Source organism: Anarrhichthys ocellatus, unplaced genomic scaffold (genome assembly GCF_004355925.1).
Source record: "Anarrhichthys ocellatus isolate YVR2014 unplaced genomic scaffold, GSC_Weel_1.0 scaffold4, whole genome shotgun sequence".
NCBI lineage: Eukaryota > Metazoa > Chordata > Actinopteri > Perciformes > Anarhichadidae > Anarrhichthys > Anarrhichthys ocellatus.
In genome coordinates this window covers 2,184,662-2,197,156 of record NW_022280034.1, presented here as the reverse complement: position 1 = coordinate 2,197,156, position 12,495 = coordinate 2,184,662, and the positions used below count along the sequence as shown (strand labels likewise).

The following is a 12,495-nucleotide window of genomic DNA, read 5'->3' as shown; positions in this document are numbered from 1 at the left end:
GAGTTTATGGTCTCAATCTCTAGTTTCAAGTCTTCTTCAATACAGCACGATGTTCATTTAGTAACTTATGGTCCATTTAGAGTCAAACAGACCATAAAGCAGGGGATGCTTTAGGGCGGGGCTTACTGTGAGATTGACAGGTCGCTGCTGCTACCAGAGACGTTTACGACGTCTCTACGTCACAAATATGGTAACTTGCGAACAAAACAACATGGCGACAAGGCTTGAAAACGTCAGTCCACAAACCAATGGGTGACGTCTCGATGGCTTCAGTCTGTGGTCTACCGTGAGGACGCTGCTCAATGTTTTAATACCCTGACAGCTGCCACTCTGTGCTTTGGGAGCGAGCCATCTCCTCATCTGCTGCCTGGATTAGGTCCATGGGACCCGCTGTGAGGCCCTGACGGGTCCGGAGACAGTCAGACGCTGCTCGTCAGGAGGCCTGGCCCTCCTGCTGGAGATGGCTGTTTGGTCCCGGGGTTAGAGAGCAGGAGTGGCACAGGTGGAAAACGGGATTGTAGGCGAGAAGTGGATAGTTGGATGCAGAACAATAAGACCCATCAGCATTTTGACCAAACACAACAAAATATTTCATAACGACGACAGTAAAAAGTCTGTCTGTTCGCTGCAGCCGGTGTTGAGGACTCATCCCTCCGTGACTCCTCTGTGTTTTTGTAGATCAACAGGGACCGACAGCAGAGTGGTGACTCCTCTCTGTCTACATTCAGAAGGTCCAGTGTGTTCAGTGAGTAGTGAAGGACAGAAGGCCACGGCTGTTCAACGTGTCCGATACATTTAATTAACGCGGGTTGTGAGCATTAATCCGGCAGGTCGTGTTTCTGCTCCTCGGCCAACAAAAGGTGATGAAACATCTGTGAGTCGTGGCTATTTTAGACTTCAGTTACGTACAAATGTTGAAAAACATATTCTCATTTGATAAGTGGATATCTTAATGCATAGTTGATACTTTTCACTAAAGCGGTCGTGGTGATCTGCGTGTTTTATCTGCAAACAAAATCTCAAAGAAGCGTCACAATAGTGAGAGTTTAAGGTGAACTGAAGCCTCTTCTCATCACTTCCTGTCAGTGTTTCCCTGACGGTCGGTTCCACCATGTTCTTGTTAGTTTCTGTCTCTCGCCTTCTCACCTCACTTCCTCCCTCTGTTCACACTGTTCACAGTTTACCTCCTTTTTTTATACCTGCAGTTTCCTCTAATTTAAATGTTCCCGTCTCCTCCGTCCTGCCTTTGTCTTTATTACATTTAATAAAACGAAAATCCCGTCGCTCTTGTTGCTTCTCTGCATCTCCTGTTCAAGCTAATTCCTCGTCTCTCCACATGTCCCCTTGCCTCTCTTTCTGGTTTACCTCAGTCCACTTTTGGGAACCCCTTCTTTCTGTCTCCTTAATTAATCTGCTGGTTTGACTATCAGTGGTTTCTACTCTACAGTCCATCCACTTTGAATGAGAGAGGAGGGGATGAGCAGGCTCAGGAGGCTGGAGAAGACTGAATGATTATTTTGCTTTAGAAAAGATTGCCTCGTTAGTATGTGTAGTAGAGTTTAAAGTATTAGTTGATTCATGGATTAGTGGATTGACAGAAGAGACATTTCTAAAGAAAGATGATGGTTCCAGCTGGTTTTTAAATGTTAAGATGTCTCAATCACCTTTTAGGGCTTTTAGAACATTTCAACCCCAACTGTTTTTCACTGTAATCTAATATTTTTACCATTAATCTGAAAAACTAATCATGCTAGTGGTATCTTATTTTGTAGGGATTGATGGTCATGGGAACGTGTGCTGATTCAGCAGTTTTTCAGCACCGTCCCTGCTTTACATTCATGGAGTCGTACGCCTGAAGCTGCTCTGCAGAGCCGCTCTGTTTAACGGCCTGAATGAGCAATACTAGCAGAATTTCCTGCTCAGATTTCATCTGTTCGTGTTGACTGCATCTAAAAGTAATGTAAGAACATGCATCTGTCCATCCATCTAAAACAATGTCCAATACATCTAATATCTATCGTACCTATTTCAGTGTCCAGAGTCCAAAACAAAGACATTTATTTATTTTTTATTACAATTATTGAAAACCGAACGAATCAACAAAAACTCCCATTTAACAAACTGTGAGCAGTAAAGTTTTGTCTCGTCTGCTTGTAAAACAGTTCATGATTAATCGACTAATTGTTTAAAAATGACATCGAGTATGTCCTGGAATAATTGTGTCCGTGCTGTAGGTTATAATATCTCTGAGGAATAAAAGCTGTCGATGCTTCATAAATATCAGAACGAGTTTATCCTCACTGTCCATTATATTTATTCTGAATTGTAAGTGTGTCTCTTCCACTCTTGGCACATCCTAATATTCCTCCTTTCCTCATTCATTCTGACCTTGTTCTGTGTCTATTCGTGTGCCCTCCTTCCTCTCTCTCACACACACACACACACACACACACACATACACACACACAGCCGTCTCCATCACACCTCGGTCTTAACACTCGGCTGAGTCCCAAACACAGAGGAGGTGCTAATAATAAAGCTGCCAAGAAGTGTGTGTGTGTGTGTGTGTGTGTGTGTGTTGCAGTGTAACTGATGGAGATGGATGAGGGGCCGTGTGGCTTCCAGCAGATGCAGGCTGTCGGTCTGATAGTGCATCTGTTTCTCTCTCTGTCCTCTGTGTTTGTTTGTTTGTTTGTGTGCATTCGGTTATTTGTTTCCTCTGTTAGAAGTATTTATCTCCTGAAAATGTGTGTTCTTGATTTCCAAAATAGATTGTCTCCTAATCTTGAGACGGTTCAAACTCCGTACAGGCTTGAAGTTAAGATCTTGCGTATTGAGACCGTATTAAAATGATTTAAAGTGTTGCTAACTGGGTACTTTAAATAATCCTTTTTAATAATGTTTCTCTCTGTTTGCTGAGCACTTTACTGTTGGCAATAAAGAACAACTTCAGAGGCTGTTGCTGGAGGCACTTCTATGCATCAGTAGCTTTGTGAAGTGGCAGAGGAGGTAAATAGTTCAGTGATTTCACCGTTACAGATTCACCGTGGAGCGCTGTGTGCTTTGAATCAACGCCGACCGATTCATTCAGCTCTCTGGTGTAAATCTGCCTGTTTCTCCCTGAGCTTTAGAGTGCGTGTGTGCGTGTGCGTGTGCGTGCGTGCGTGTGCGTGCGTGCGCCTTTGAGAGCACTCCGATGAATCAGTCAATATTTTCACAAAGACACAAAGTGATGGAACGTACTGTGTTGGCTCGGCTGACAGAAATAGCCTGCAGGTGGAAGGCGATGTGGCTGTAAAGGTTTTATTTGCGAGCTGTATTTTTCACTCTTACTTTCCTCCCGTCCGTCCACGCCGTCGTTCATTTTTGACTCAACTCTGAGGACATTTACATGGACAAAAGTATGTGGACACACCCACACATTCAACCCAATGTTCCTGTGGAACATCTCATTCTAAAAGCCATGGTCGTTATTCTGATGCTGTAACCGCCTCCACTCCTGAGGGGAAGACGTTTCAAAAGAGGTCCAATGCATCGTCATGTTTGATCCTGGCCCTCTGCTACGTGCTGATCACTTCTCTCTCTTTTTGGGATCGTTGATGATGAAAGCGTGGGATACCACTCTCCACTCCTGTGTCTCATGTGACACACACACACACACACTCACTCACACACACACACACACAACTTTACCCTGCACAGCGCTTCACAAACAGCAGATGTGGATGAAACAGGAAGCCTTATCGTGCTCATCAGAAGCGGTTGCCAGTCCGTGATGAACCTTTCTGTATTTCCATTCATGCTTCTCCCCTCCCAGCCCTCCTGCTCACTGGCCTGCATACACGCATCAGTATCACACTTTCACACTCGTTTTTGTTTTTCTCTCTTCCCATCACGCCACATTGGTCTCTTCCTCTTCCTCGGTCCTTGTCTCACCGTCTCTGTTGCCCCCATTCTTGATTTTTATTCACTATGTCTTCCACTTCCCTTCCTGTCTCTCCCTCTCCCTCTCCCTCCCCCTCTCCTCTTTTCTGTGAGACTTTATCCCTCCTGACAGTGTTGGGTGATTTTCCGCATCACTGCATTCGGTCTGTTGCTTCTGCAGTTTTGAAAGTCAGTCTTAGCGTTTTGGTTTCATCACAAAAGGGCTGCTCATGTTTGGAATTCAATTATGACATTTTTAAAGTAATAAAACTGCAGACTTCATACTTCACACATAGTTGATCTTAAGACTTAATCTGGGCACCATTTCCCAAAAGCAATCAAACCCCAAATTAAATGATCAGTGATGCCAGAATAAGTGGCAGTTGATGCAACATGAGTGATAATGTTTAGTTTGAACACATTACTGCTGCTTTTGTGGTCGAAGTATTCCTTTAAACATACGGTGTTGTACTCTTTGCTCTTTTAACACTTTGTTCAGAGATGATTCTTCATTGTTGCTCTCTCTCTGCTCTCCGTCTGTCTCTCTGCAGCTCTCGCCGACGGACAAGAGTTTGGAGTTTGACAGAGACTTTCGCATCAGACACTACGCAGGAGATGTGGTGTGAGTGTCTTCAAGTTTCATTTATTCAGGAGAAGCTTTTGCCGGTGATTCATGCTCCTTTTCCCACGTTTGTACATGTTTACGTATTCATGCGTCAGAGCTGAACAGTCTTTCCCGTTTGGCTGCTTCAAGAGCAGATATAAGTTTAGGGTTCCTAAATTAAACTTGATGGTTGTTTTTTGACCAAATATTGTTTTCATTAGCTGGTTTCCTTTGTCTATTTAACCCACTGTATTTGAATATATTTCATTATTTTAGTTAATGCCTTGGATCAGTTAATGTACAATAGAACAAACACATTTCAGTGCACCTATCAAACGGTAATGTTACAACATCTATACAGACCCAAAACACTTTGGTCAACTGCTCTGCAGCATTTATATTGTCTACACTTTTTATTTTATAATTGGTTGAAATGAAGGCGCCTACATGAACACAACTCGTCTCACGGCTCCATGTGACACTTTGATGTTGGATTTGAACATTTTCTGTAAAAAAGGAGGCGGAACATCAAATAAACCAAAATGAACGTGGATTAATCTTCATCAAAGATTTCCATCAAGTTCCCACATGAAGGGAATTCTACTCGGCCTGCGTGCTAATGTATTCTGTGTGCACAGACGTGTGCAGAGAGTCCACATTGTAGTCTGCAGCAGTGCAATAAGACAGAACTGAATCACATCCAGAATGACCCTCGTTTGAATACGCAGTTAAGGACACTTGCATGCACACACTCGAACATTCAAACAACACCTTTCGTAGGACGACGCGCCCCCCCCCCCCAAACAGACTGCACCACCTCCCAATCCCCGAAGTACTTGGGCGCCATTCAAATGAATAAATCACACATGCTAAGCCCCCAAAAAGTGCTCTCAGGGAAACGTGTTGAGCCCATTTGTGAGGGCTAAGTGTCTGCCACCCATGGGAGGACTCGGGCTTGATTGATCCCTGAACCACTTAGACCAGGAGGCAGCGCCCACCTCACAGCACGGCTCTATGCATAGCAGCTCATCACTTAACGCCACACATTAACTTAAAGTGTATATTAACATACGGCTGAGATAATATTTATAGTTTGGCATTTTGGTCGTCGCCATCTTGAATTTTTTGCAACCAGAAGTGAGACGAGAGGGTGAAGCTAAGTAAAATCAAGAGAGAAGTAGAGTCATTTTCTATTAGACTTCCATACAACCAGAAGGACTAAGACGTGAGGAGAGGAGGCGAGGAAAGGAACAGAGGATGTACAGACTGAGAAATGAGAAGAGAGGATTGACCCTGCCTTTTGTCAGCGGTTCAGGCTGCTGGGCAACTGAGCTCGGTTTAAAGTATTGGATAACGCGTCATATCACAGAGCACACATCCTCTCAGGCTCCACCAACATGACAGTGACTTCAGGACTTCACAGTCACTAGATCTCAATCTGAATAAAGCACTTTTAGGACGCGGTGGAACGGGAGACTCGCAGCATGAATGTGCAGCCGCTAAATCTGCAGCAACTGTGTGATGCTATCACGTAAACACGCTGCAGAATCTATAGAATGTTTCCAGCACCTTGTTGGATCAATGCCTCGGATGATTCTGGGTGTTCTGGGGTCAGTAATAGAAAGGTGCACATAATAAAGTGGCCTAAGGTCAACGTGATTCTGGTTTAGGACAGTTTTATTTACATGTACCCGCCTCCTTGTCTCCTCTCCTCAGGTACTCAGTGGTGGGTTTCATTGATAAGAACAAAGACACTCTGTTCCAGGATTTCAAGAGGCTGCTGTACAACAGGTAACGCACACACACACACACAGAGTACTACACACCACTTCAATCACCTCCACACACTGTGTTCCTTGCAGCACTTTACATGACACCCCTCCAGAAAGAACAGCACAGGACTAGTACAACTAATCTCCCCTGAGCTGGCTTTTATCCTCCTCCTCTGCTTCTATCCTCTGCTGTGTTTCCTCCGCTGAATATAAATGTGAGGTCTGGTAATTCCTGACCGGTCTAATGTGCGATTGATGATCCTCGTTACTCGGGTCAAATGCACAACGTTTGGATAGCGTTTGTTACAGGTGAAATATTGTCATAATACTATTTTAGATTAAATATTCGTGCTGCAGAGACGTCCTGGTCTACACATCATAATTCACACCTTTAATCATTTAAATATGTCTTTCAATGAAAATGAGACAAAAGTTTCAAATGTTTTTAATTGTGAAGCGTCACTCTACTAGATAACTAAACATAGTATTGTCGTGCTTTTTTACATTTGAACGAACGCACAGCGGCCAACAACACTGACTTGTGCTGTGATTGTTATCTGTTTTTACTCATCGCTCATCTAAGTGTTGTAATCTCTGCCTGTACAACTCTACCGTCATGTTTCCAGTTCTAACCCAGTACTGAAGGCCATGTGGCCTGAGGGCAAACTGAGCATCACGGAGGTCACCAAACGGCCTCTAACGGCCGCAACGCTCTTCAAGAACTCCATGATCTCGTTAGTGGAGAACTTGGCCTGCAAGGTGAGCAGCCAGGGCGGATGAACCGTTTCGTCTTGCATGTTGAATTCAGCTGAATGTGGTTGTTAACGCGCCCTCTCCCTCGTCTGTAGGAACCCTACTACGTTCGCTGCATCAAGCCCAACGACGTCAAGTCCCCTCTGCTGTTCGAGCAGGAGCGCTGCCGCCACCAGGTGGAGTACCTCGGGCTGCTGGAGAACGTCCGAGTGCGGCGTGCTGGCTTCGCCTACAGGCAGACCTACCCTCGCTTCCTCCAGAGGTACCGTCAATAAACACCTTAGACGCCTTCGGCCTTGTGATAAACCTTGTTTCTGTGAGTTTTTATCTCACTTCCCTTCAGTGTTTTTAGTTATTTCATGTCGGGCTGCAACTAACAATTATTTTCTTCATTGATTAATCTGCTGATTATTATTTATTCCTCCTTGTGAAGGATATATCATATATGTCAAAGCCTACAATTACCCAGATTCTAGACATATTTCATTATTAATTTTATCCTCAGATCATGTTAGGGTTATGATTTGAAGTTTAAATATTTTGCTCATGGGACTAGCTTTAATATCTGGTCGAACATGCTGAACCTTTACACCACGGTGCCTCACTGTTGGGTGTAAATATGTGATGTATAACGCTAACTAGCTCGCATCTAATCTTGCAGCTAATCAGTTACATTTCCAGCAGCCGTCACAAAATAACTCATTTTGTCAATTTCCCGACAAGCATAATATTTGTGTCCTCTGAACGTGATTAAAATCAGGCTGGATTATAATAACTAGAAGACGTAAATCATTCTGATGTGCTGCAGAAATGATCCTGTTTTTAATGTGAAGTAGCAAACAACTGCTAGTCAATGACCTGCGTTAATAACTCGTGTTTTATTCATGAAGGAGCTCAAGCACCTGATATTACAAGTCTGTTTACAAAACAATCAGCACTAATTTGGTAGCAAGCATGCCGGTAATGACCAACATCTACATTTAAGAGCTACTAAAGTCTGATATGTCGGACCAATATGAATCATTTATACCATAAACATGTTTGTTAAAAATTTCAAGTTGTGTCAAATGTCGGCTTTTAGATGGCCGTTTAAAACATATGTCCGCTAGTTCTCCTATATGAACTCTGAAATATCAACAGACTTATTATCTGTCAAAAAAGAAGTCTTGCGTAAACACTTCTCACACACAAGATCTTTCAGAAGAAGCTCTCAGAGGAGAGAGAGTCAGGGCTGGACTTTTAGAGACTAGTGATCTACAGACGTGGATCCTTAGTCTCAAACGTCACGTTAACCCCGCGGAGGACGAGCGGGAGCGATGCAGCGACACACAAAGTTAGGAGATCACCAAAGTTGTTACAGTTCATCCTGAGGGGAACATGAATGTCACGGCAATCCATCCAACTGCTGTTGAGACATTTCACTAAAAATCAAAAATGTTCATTCCATGAACATCCAGAGGATCACCAAAGCCAGTAGGACTCTTTATGTACAGTAATCCAGGTCCTGGTTGTGCTCCTTCCTGCACCAATCTAGATTTTATATAACCATTTATTTGGTCTTTTGTTTCCCTCCTCCAGATACAAGATGATCTCAGAGTTCACGTGGCCAAACCATGACTTGCCATCGGACAAAGAGGCGGTGAAGAGGCTCCTGCAGGGGTGTGGATTTGACCACGACGTGGCCTACGGCAAAACCAAGGTCTTCATCCGCACGCCACGCACGCTCTTCAGCCTGGAGGAGCAGCGGGTGGAAATGGTCCAGAGAATCGTCCTCTTCCTCCAGAAGGTGAGAGTCTGACCTCCTCACGGTGGCTTATGAACTCGGATACTGACACGACAGCAAACCTCTGACCTCATGGGAAATACTGAATTCATTACGCTTGTTTCTTCTTTCTTTCTTTAATCGTGATTTTCCTCTCCCTGATTTTGCCTTGAATCTAAACCAGTGAACCAAATCAACAACATCTTTTCCAGTGTTCTCAAAGAAATTCATGCATATGAATAAACTCGGAGACTAGAAAAAGTCAAATGTTAATACAAGCGCTGAGGTATTTTCGGAGCTGATATAATCTTGTATTGTGAGCACAGGAATCTTTTATCGCTCAGGTGAAAGTTGTCGCCCGCACAGCTATTGTAAAGTTGTGAGTGGATTCATATTTATAAGTTTGGAACATGGTAGTATCTTCGTTTGTTATGTTGTTTTACTTGATTCAGGTTTTTGATTTAATTTGTTACCAATTTAAAGATGATTTAAAAACACTTGAAAGTCCACAATTCATACAAAGAGTCCTGGTAGTGTTACTACGTCGGGCAGAGCGGAGCGGTTACTTTGTTAGATGGAGGCGTTGGTTCGTGGACGTGGTGCTCTGCTCTGCCTGTCTGTCATATCTCAGATGCACCGTGCAAACGCTTGAACGCTATCTCTGACCGACAGGCAGGCAGCTCTAAAACTACTTGAAGCGTTATATCCTCCACCGGGGAACCATGTGATTTACACCTATACGTAACCTGTCATGATATGAGAATCACGTTTGCAGATTCCTCCACACGTTGTGCTTTCACGTCCACCTTTCTCAAGGAGTATCTCCAAGCTCACAGACTTGAAAGGGTTTTTCCAGCCAAATGAGCCCCTGTACAGATTGATTGGTCGACCTTTTGTATTGATCCGTATGACCTTCTGTTGGCTCTTCCCACGGAGTGTTCCTTCCAGTTCTCCCTGAGGAGAGCCCTATCTAGTGTCCGCCAGGATAAGCAGGCCTCGATAGCGAAGGGAAACCCTCGGAGGAATCGCCAACCAAAAAACAAACATCACACAGGTGTCGCAGCAGGCGTGTTTAATCTCGCCCTCTGTCGCCGTTGAGGCCGGGCGCGCAGCATGTGCTTCACGTGCACGCTCACTCGTGCTGCATGCACTCTCTGGCACGCAAAATCAAACAGTGCTGTGACGGCAGCATTGACTCCTGTGTCTATCACGCTGTCGCTCCAACAAACATCCCGGCCTGAGTCCGATCCGCCGCGCCAAGCAATCCCCCCTTATCAGCACCTGGCACACCACGCAGCCTTATGCCAGCCGACAGGACGGCGGCGCCAGGATGGTCCGTCAGCCGGTAACTGAGGCTCAGACACACGTCTCATCCCTCCGTTCGCCTCACAGATTTATAATAATGGCACTTAGTGTGCCCCATCAGACAACTAAGAAACACACTTTTTGAATCTGCACACTCCTTGTGGTGCCGCTGCCTGTCCAAATTGGGAGAACATTGTGTTCTACTGTCTCATTTTACCACATTTTAAATGACCAAAACCTCTCTTCCTGTGAGGAGGAAGGGTGGAGTAGCGGGAGGAAAGGATTGGAGGAGGAGAGGAGGCTCCTTATTAATCCTGCCGTTGTCTACGAGCAGGCACAAAAACATTTATGCCCAATGCGCTGTTCGTTGCATTATTCTCCAAAATGCCAGAAGGCGTACAAACAAAATGGAACCGGCAACGAGTAGCACCAGCACAACGACATAAACCAACCTCCACAGCTCAGAGAAGGGATTGTAATTCACTGTAAACTCATATGTTATATTCCTGTACTACTTTATCGTCAGTATACAAGCCCTGTAGAGAAAGCCGTCAAGTATTAAATGCATTTTAAAGAAATACAGGTTGAATATCCTATAAACTATTTGATCTGGCTGCAAATTTACTCAAATGTAGATTTTAAAAACCTCCTGTTTCCAAATAGTTAAATACGATTCGGCCATCTTTGTTAAAAGTGCTTTTATCAGAAAAGCTCCGAGCAGCTCCAAAAATTCAGAAATGCAAACTTGCAGGACCAGTGAAGCCGTGATGACCTCATGTTCAGGCGTAAACCAAAAGCAGCACCTCGTCTCTCCGCTCTTGTTGTGCTGCAGCCACTCAATCCCCCCCGACCTGAGCTGTTCCAGTCAGGCCCGAGTGCATGAGCAGCTCCATGTGTGTGATCCTGCAACAACAACGCTGATACATCCACCCTGCACAGACCGATCTAAATCATTACCACTTTAAGAAATGGATGCTGGAAGCAGAAAAATACATAACTTAACATAACATAAATATACAGATGTTATAAATTAAACATAGGCCACCCCCACCTCCCGCTGTGTAAAGATGAATATTTCATAAATTCAAGCTCAGCCATCCACATCACAGTAACTGTCAGCGCTTGTCAGAGCAGCGGCGATGGCGAGAACAGAGACTACCCCCCCCGCTGAGCAGCCACCTTAATTGCTTTCCAAAGCTGTACATAGTCTCCGTGTAGCAGTTGGTTTATGAGACGTCCTGAGTGTTTGTCTCGGGTAGTCGGCTTTCACAGCGCCGCCACTCGGGGCTTGTCTGAGCAGGAGCTAAAAGAAATATCCTAAAAGGATAAAGTGTCTTACCTTGTGTGTGTTTTTTTATTATTATCTCCCGGTGGATAACTCGTTGTCTCGTGCAGTAATAACTCAAACCTGACTGACATGCAGTGGATATCTGTGTGCAGCCCTCTTGTGAATAGCGGGCTCCTTAGAGCGAGGCCAGCCCTGCTAAACGGTCCAGAACTGATCCGTCTCCTGCTAGACCTCAGCAGAAACACGATCTCTAATCCTCTGATCCCCCCTCTGAACCTGCAAAGTGTTTAAGTTATCATCCAGATCTATCGCCGCCATAAAAGCACTCCACGGCGTGAGAACACTGCAGCAAATCAAAGGAGGACACTTTCACTTTTTACTGCTGGATTATGAAACGAGGAAACAATGTGCTTCCTCTGTTCTCGAGAGAAAGCTTCGATGTGGAAACTAAAAATCCTAAAGATATCCTGCAGTACAGAACAGCTTACAGCAGAAGAATAACTCTAAAAGACTGTGACCGTGGGTCTTTCTCCATGGCAACAGATGTGTGGCTCACAGCCAAAGTTTACAGGTTGTTTTGTGTTAGACCGCTTTTAACGATCGTCTGCACATCCTCACAAAATCTATTTCATTTTAATCTTACTTATCCACAGAGAGGTGAGTCTTGTTCTGAGGCCAGCAGGACGGTCGCTCACCTCTGTGTCCTGTTTAAAAGAAAGCTGAACATATGCCCCAAAAATACGTAGAAAAAAGATTCTTCAAAAAAAGACAAACCTCACATAAATATTTAAGCATTTACTGGAAGTGACTGGATGATAAAAGAAGACACAAAATAATGGAAAATAATGTTTTAAAGAGGTTAATGAATAAGTGGAGAAAGAAAATATGCAAAAAAACAAATGTGACATTCAAAGGGCTGCAACGAACAATTTCATATTTATTGTATATTAAGATGACGTGGAAGACCTGTGCTGCTGCTGTCAATGGTTCACAGGGTGGATAGTATTCTTTATGCTTTACCTCCTCATGAAGCTGATTTTAGAGTGTGTGTGTGTGTGTGTGTGTGTGTGTGTGTGTGTGTGTGTGT

The 12,495-nt window shown here is 44.2% G+C and overlaps 1 protein-coding gene across 1 annotated transcript in view; it reads left to right on the top strand.

Moving 5' to 3' along the window:
* Positions 1-12,495, top strand: part of myo1d (myosin 1D) — an 81,383-nt gene that overhangs the window by 30,779 nt on the left and 38,109 nt on the right. The window contains exons 12-16 of the mRNA XM_031844023.1: positions 4,476-4,546; positions 6,245-6,319; positions 6,927-7,059; positions 7,149-7,315; positions 8,632-8,839. Coding sequence (XP_031699883.1) covers positions 4,476-4,546; positions 6,245-6,319; positions 6,927-7,059; positions 7,149-7,315; positions 8,632-8,839 — 654 coding nt within the window. The remainder of the gene's footprint in view (positions 1-4,475; positions 4,547-6,244; positions 6,320-6,926; positions 7,060-7,148; positions 7,316-8,631; positions 8,840-12,495) is intronic.